General features: G+C 38.1%; 1 protein-coding gene across 1 annotated transcript; it reads left to right on the top strand.

Moving 5' to 3' along the window:
* The first annotated feature begins 6,549 nt into the window (after positions 1–6,549).
* LOC119819529 (olfactory receptor 1L4) lies at positions 6,550–7,538 on the top strand. Its single transcript, XM_038337765.1, has one exon. The coding sequence runs from the start codon at positions 6,609–6,611 to the stop codon at positions 7,536–7,538; it is 930 nt and encodes a 309-aa protein (XP_038193693.1). The 5' UTR covers positions 6,550–6,608.
* Positions 7,539–7,749: the final 211 nt, after the last annotated feature.

The raw sequence follows: 7,749 nt of genomic DNA, 5'->3' as shown, positions 1-7,749 counted from the left end.
ACCCTGCCCCAAACCTTATGAGGTTTCCTTACCACCTGATTGGTTGTCACCTCTGTGGATGAGCCATAATTTCTCTTTCTCAAGAGATTTCTATCTTTCAAACCAAATCTTTATTAATTTTGATGATATCCATAAAGTTTCTTCTCCTGTTGGAACAAGAGCAAAACCCCTTCCCCAATGTAGCACATCTAATTTCCATTGTGAAGTCAACAAATTCTTAAAATTGGCTGATTTAATTCAGAAGACTTTTCTATTATACAATGTCTCTCTGCTGCTGTTGTCCCTTTCTCATTAGCATTAAGAAAATTCATGGTAGCCGGTGGCGCACACCTTTGATCCCAGCACTCGGGAGGCAGAGGCAGGCGGATCTCTGTGAGTTCGAGGCCAACCTGGTCTACAATAGCTAGTTCCAGGACAGGCTCTAAAAAAGCTGCAGAGAAACCCTGTCTTGAAAAAAAAAACCAAAAAAAAAAAAAAAAGAAAAGAAAATTCATGGTTAGTAAAGCATTATATAATCTATTTCTGGGGGTATTTTACATTCCTTTCTGTTTGTTTAACATACCCTTTATGGTTTGATTTGATCTTTCTGTAACTGCCTGACCTGTAGGATTGTGTGGTATACCTGTAATATGCTTTATATTATAATAAGCAAAAACCTGTTTCATTTTCTTAGAGAGATATGCTGGACCATTGTCTGTCTTTATTTGTGCATGTATACCCATAATGGCCATAACTTCTAATAAATGTGTGATTACTAAATCAGCCTTTTCTGAGCTTAAAGCAGTTGCCCATTAAAAGCCAAAATAAGTGTCAATGGTATGGTGTACATATTTTAATTTTCCAAATTCTGCAAAGTGGAACACATCCATCTGCCACATTTCATTCTTTTGAGTACTCTTTGGGTTAGTCCCTGCAGGTAGTGGTGTTTGGTTATAGAAAGAGGAAGTAAAACATTTCCTTATAATCTCCTTAGCTTGTTGTCATATAATAGAAAATTTTTTCCTTAAATCTTTGCTATTGACATGATGTTTCTTATGGAATTTTGAGGCCTTCAACATACTTCCAATCAGTAATCAATCAATTTCTGCATTACCTTGTACTAGAGAACCTGGCAGATCTGTATGGTATCAGATGTGTGTTATGTATATGGGACAATGCCTATTACTGATTATGTCTTGAACCTGTATAAACAATAAAGTCAATTCTGTATCATCTGCTTCATCAGTTTCAATATTCAAGACAATTCTTTCTGCATATTGTGAATCAGTAACTATATCAAGAGGTTCTTTAAAATCCCTTAGCACCATGAGAATAGCATATAATTATGCCTTTTAGACAGAATTATAAGGGCTTTGCTCCACCTTACTTAATTCTTCTGAATAACCTACCTTTCCTGATTTATTTGCATCAGTATAGAATGTATGGGATCCAGTTACTGGTGTGTCCCGTATGATGTGGGGAAGGATCCAAGTAGTTCTCTTTATAAGGTTAATTCTATCACTTTAGGGATAATTGTTATTAATCTCTCCTAAAAAATTAGTAGAAGCTCTTTGCCAAGGATGATTGTCTTCCCATAATTTTTTAATTTCATCAGTAGTAAAAGGCACTATAATCTCTGCTGGGTCGATACCTGCTAATTGATGAAGTCACAATTTTCCTTTTATAATTAATTCAGAGACTTTTCCACATAATTTTTAATTTTTTACTTGGTTTATGTGGGGAAAGTATCTATTCTAAGATAATATCATCTCTTTGCATTAAAATTACTGTAGGAAACATTCTGGAAGGCAATATGATAAAATGAAATTAAGATTTGGATTCACCCTATCCACATTTGCCTTCTGTAATTTTTCTTCAACAACAATCAATTAATTCCTTTTCCTCTTTAGCTGTTAATTTTCTGAGACTATTTAAGTATTTGTTACCATCTAAGGTTTTGTATTAATGAAATATTATGTCAGGTGTTATCCCAACAGCCAGTAATAGGCTGGAAATATCTCCTAACAATCTTTGAAAGGCATTCAGAGTCCACAATCAGTCTCTCCTAATTTGTGCCTTTTGTGTTCTAATTTTCTGCAAATGTATTTTATAACATAGGTAATTGACAGAATCTCCTCTCTCTATTTTTTCAGGAGGAAATTGTAATCCCCATTTTGGTCAAACTTTCTTTTACTTCTTCAAACATTCTTTCTAAGGTAACTGCATTTGAATCAAATAACAAAATGGCATCCATGTAATGTTAAATTATAGGTTTAGGAAATTTTTTACATATTATTTCCAATGGTTGACTTGCAAAGTATTGGCATAGGGTCGGGATATTGAGCATTCCCTGTGGAAGGATGGTCCACTAGTATCTCCTAGTAGGTTGAGAATTATAATAAGTAGGTACTGTGAAAGCAAATTTTTCTCTGTCCTTTTCTTGTAAAGGTATAGTGAAAAACAATCTTTCAAGTCAATAACTATAAGAGGCCATCCTTTTGGTAATAGAGAAGACAGAGGAATTCCAGATTGTAGAGGGCCCATAGGTTGAATTACCTTATTGACTGCTCTTAGATCTATCACCAGTCTCCATTTACCAGATTTCGTTTTTAAGAACAAACACAGGAGAATTCCAGGGGCTGGTTAATTCTTCGATATGGTGAGCATTTAGTTTCTACTGTACAGCTGTTCTAAAACCTGCATTTTGTCTTCTGTTAATGGCCACTGTTTAACCCAGATTGGTTTCTCAATTAACCATTTTAATGTTACCTCTAACATTTTAATGTTGGTACCTCTAAAAGTTTGCTAGTTGCTTTGTGTTCTTGTACATCCTGAATGACTGGTGACCATTGTGTATCTTATAATATCCTTCCCAGAATGTATGGTTTAAATCTGGATTTGTCATGACATATCTTGTTTTCTCCATAGACAATGATTGAAAGCTTTGTTTGGTGTAGAAGTCTTTGCTTGCATCTGTGGTCTCTTATTGTCTGTAGTACATCTGTCTGGACCTTAGGGCTTTTATGGAAGTTGGGTGTAAAATTCTGATAAGTATACCTTTATATGTTACTTTATCTTTTTCTTTTGCAGAACTTGATATTCTTTTTTTATTCTGTATGTTTTGCCTTTTAAGTATTACTTAACAAGGGAACATTTTTTTTGGTCCAGTCTATTTGGTGTTCTGTATGCTTCTTATACCTTCATAAGGATATCCTTTTTTTCCATTGGGAAAGTTTTCTTCTATGATTTTTTGAATATATTTTCTGTGCTTTGAGATGAAGCTCTTCTCCTTCTTCTATCCCTACTATTCTTAGGTTTAGTTGTTTCATGGTGTTCCAGATTTTCTGGATGTTTTGTATTAAGAATTTGATGGTTTTAATGTTTTCTTTGACCAATGAATCAATGTTCTCTATAGTATCTTTAACATCTGAGATTCTCTTTTCCATCTTTTGTATTCTGTTAGTTGTATTTGCCTCTGTAGTTCCCCTTCATTTAGCCAGATTTTCCATATTTAGAAATCCCTTGGTGTGTGTGTGTGTGTGTGTGTGTGTGTGTGTGTGTGTGTGTGTGTGTGTGTGTGTGTGTGTGTTTAGGCTTCTATTTTGGTCTTCAAGTCTTGATCTGTTTGCTTCACCTGTTTGTTTTTTCTTGGGTTTCTTGGGTTTCTTGATTTCTTCCAATTTTTTGTTTGTCTTTTGCTCCATTTCTTTAAGGGAATTTTCCATTTCCTCTTTAAAGGTCTCCATCATTCTCATAGAGTTACATTTAAAATCATTTTTTCTGCTTCTTCTGGGTTAGGATTATCAAGTCTTCCTGATGTATGACCACTGGGTTCTGGTGTTCCCATGTCATTTTTTATGTTGGTGAATGAAATCTTGTGTTGGTGCCTACCTATCACTTCCTTCAAATGGTGCCAGCAGTGTCTCTGCCTCTCGGTCCAATCCTTGCAATGGCTGTCTGTGTCTTTGAGAACTGTTCTTGGTCTGCTCTGTACTGTCACTATCTGTGTCTCAGGGAGCCATTGAGGTCTCTCTTGGCCTTCTCTCTTGGCCTACTCTCTTGGTCTACACTCTTGGTTTGCTATCTTGGTCCACTGTCTTGGTCCACTCTGTGCAGTCACAGCTTGTGCTTCAGAGTTCCTCTCTTGGTTCTCTCTATTTAGCTTCAGCTTGTGTCAGCATTCCTCTGAGGTTGTTGGGTGGGTGGAAGGAGTGTTTCGGAGTGGAGTGGGACTTGTAGCTTTCAGGGTCCAATGGATGGGATGGTGTTGTTGGAGCAGCCTACCTGCAGGAAACTCTCCTGCTGGCTAGCTAGAGAAGCTAAGGCAAGTGGGGGAGGGACCCAGTTTTTGCCCTAGTATGGAGGGCTGAGAGAGTGGGGTGTCCCACCGGGTGATCAAGAGGTGGTCACTCACCTCTTGGTCCTCTCTGTAGTCGCAGGCTGAGTTTCAGAGTTCCACTGAGGTTGTGGGGGAATAGGAGGGTTTGGGTGCGTAGTGGAACTTGCAGCTTGCATGGTCTGATGGATAGGATGGGAGTATTTAATCAGCTTACCTGTAGGAAATTTGCCTACTGGTTCAAAGTCTCCCACTATTAATGTGAGGTTCAATGTGTGATTTAAACTAAGTAATGTTTCTTTTACCAATGCCGATACCATCATTCCTCCTGCCTGACTGCCTCATCAAACCTTAGTGGAGGATGGATTTCCATGCTTCACTGCATCTTGACATACCATAGCTGGCTGATATCCATGGGCTATCCACCTATATCTGAAGAGAAACCGTGGAGGAGGAACAGATTGGGTGAGGAATAGGAAAGAGACTGGAAAGAGGGGAGGGATGGAAGTATTGGTTAGGATATAAAATTAAGAAAATTACAGAGAAAATGTGGGTGCCCTTGAATTTAGGGCATAGATGTTAAGAATTGAGATGTCATCTTGGTGGATTTTCCTTTGATTACCATCAAATGTCTTTCCCCATCTCTTTTGAATAACAAGTTGGAAGACTATTTTGTTAGATAATTGGATAGCTACACCAGCTTGTTTCTTGATTCCATTTGCCTGGAAAATCTTTTTCCCACCCTTTACTCTTAGGTAATGTCTATATTTGATGTTGAGGTATGTTTCTTGTATGTAACAGAATGGTGGATCCTGTTTCTATATCCATTCTGTCAACATGGATTCTGTCTTTTTATTGGAGAATTGAGTGAGTACATAGATGTTGAGATATAATTAATGAGCAATGATTGTTTGTTACTGTTATTTTGTTTTGTTGGTAGTTGTGGTAATGTGTGTGTGTGTGTGTGTGTGTGTGTGTGTGTGTGTTTGCTTTCCTTCTTTTGGTTTTGCTGTGTAAGATTATTTGTTTCCTGTGTTTTCATGGGTGTTGTTAACCTCCTTGGATTGAAGTTTTCCTTCTAGTATCTTCTGTAGGACCGGATTTATGACTAGAATTGTTTAAATTTGACTTTGCCATGGAATATCTTGTTTTCTCCATCCATGATGACTCAAAGTTTTTGGGTGTAGTAGTCTTGGCTGACCCCTATGGTCTTTTAGAGTCTGAAACACATCTATTCAGACCCTCTGGCTTTTATAATCTTCATTGATAAGTCAGGTGTAATTTTGTTAGGTCTGTCTTTATATTTTACTTGGCATTTTTCCATTGAATCTTTTAATATTCTTTCTTTGTTCTGAACAGTTAGTGTTAAGATTTGGTGTGGAAACTTTCTTCTCTGTTCCAGTCTATTTGTTGCTCTACCTGGCTTCTTGTACCTTTATAGGCATATCGTTCAAAAGAATAGGAAATTTTCTTCTACATTTTGTTAAAAATATTTTCTGTGTCTTTGAGCTTGGATTCTTCTATCTCCTATTATTTTTAAGCTTGTTCTTTACATGGTATCCCAGATTTTCTGGATTTTTGTGTGAGAAAATTTTTACATTTAATATTTTCTTTGACCAATATATCATTTTTCTTCTATCACATTTTCTACACCTGAGATTCTTTCTTCCCTCTATTGTATTCTGTTGGTGATACTTATATCTATAGTTCTCGTTAACTTACCAGAACTTCCCATATCCAGGACTCCTTAAGTTTTTGTTTTCTTTATTTCTTCTATTTCTACTTTCAGATCTTGAACAGTTGTATTCATTTCCTTCATCTGTTTGTTTTTTCTTGACTTTCTTTTAGTAATTTATACATTTCTTCTCGTCTTCTAGCCTAAGTGGGGTGCAGTTCTGGTGACCAGTGAGCCTTCTGGTCCAGTAGGGTGTCTCTGCTGGGGTTTCCACCAGAGTTGTGGGCTGGGATATGAAGACTAGGGGAGGGTTTCTTTTGATGGAAAAGCTGGAAGGTCTCTGAGTAAATGTTGGTGATCTGTGACACAGGATCTTACCTGGGATTTCTGGTTACCAGCATGGCCTTTTAGTAGAGCAAGAAACTTCTGCTAGTGTTTTGGGACAGGATATTGCTGTTTTACTTTTAATAAAATTTCATTAATCAAGCTTATTTTCAAATCCTAATGAACAGCAATTGGATTTTGTTACAGCCTGGAGTTTAAAAATTACACTCTCTTGGTCAATTTGTTCTTCATATCTCTCCCAAAATCCTCCAAAACCTGACCAGAGACAGAGATATGAACAACCACAGCAGCAGAACCTCAGATTTCATCCTGCTGGGACTCTCTTCCAACCCCCAGATGCAGAAACCCCTTTTTGACATCTTCTTCATCATGTACATGGTCACCATGGTAGGGAATGTGCTTATCATCCTGGTCATCCACTCTGACTCCAGGCTCCATACCCCCATGTACTTTTTCCTCAGCAACTTATCATTCATGGATATCTGCTTCACAACAGTTATTGTGCCCAAGATGCTAGTGAACTTGCTCTCAGAAACAAAGACCATCTCCTACGTGGGATGTCTAGTTCAGATGTACTTCTTCATGGCCTTGGGGAACACTGACAGTTACCTGCTAGCCTCCATGGCCATTGACCGACTGGTGGCCATCTGTACCCCTTTACATTATGATGTGGTGATGAGGCCACACTGCTGCCTCTTCATGCTCCTGGGCTCCTGCACCATCTCCCACCTACATGCCCTGTTCCGTGTTCTTCTCATGTCTCGACTCTCATTCTGTGCCTCCCATGTCATTAAGCACTTTTTCTGTGACACCCAGCCCGTGCTGAAGCTGTCCTGCTCTGACACATCCTCCAGCCAGATTGTGGTCATGACTGAGACCCTGGCTGTCATTGTGACCCCCTTCCTATGCATTCTCTTCTCCTACCTGAGAATCATTGTCACTGTGCTCAGGATCCCCTCTGCAGCTGGAAAATGGAAAGCCTTCTCTACCTGTGGCTCCCACCTCACTGTAGTGGTCCTGTTCTATGGGAGTGTCATCTATGTCTACTTTAGGCCTCTGTCCATGTACTCAGTGGTGAAGGACCGGGTAGCCACTGTTATGTACACAGTAGTGACTCCTATGATGAATCCTTTTATCTATAGCCTGAGGAATAAAGATATTAAAAGAGGTTTGAAGAAGTTAATGGACAGAATTCACTCATAGAAATATCAAATTATGAAACATATAATTGAGAGATGACCTAACACATTTCCATGTTGCCCTTTCTTTCTATACATTTATGGATGATCCTCTATTAAGTAGCAAAGGTTAATGTTGAACACCAGCATCACTGATCTAAAAGTGATACATTTGGTTTCTGTAAATCATCTTGACCAAATACATATTATTCTCAGACTACATGCTGCAGGAATGC

This window comes from Arvicola amphibius, chromosome 7 (assembly GCF_903992535.2).
Source record: "Arvicola amphibius chromosome 7, mArvAmp1.2, whole genome shotgun sequence".
Classification (NCBI taxonomy): Eukaryota; Metazoa; Chordata; class Mammalia; order Rodentia; family Cricetidae; genus Arvicola; species Arvicola amphibius.
This window is presented reverse-complemented; position numbering and strand designations above follow the sequence as displayed.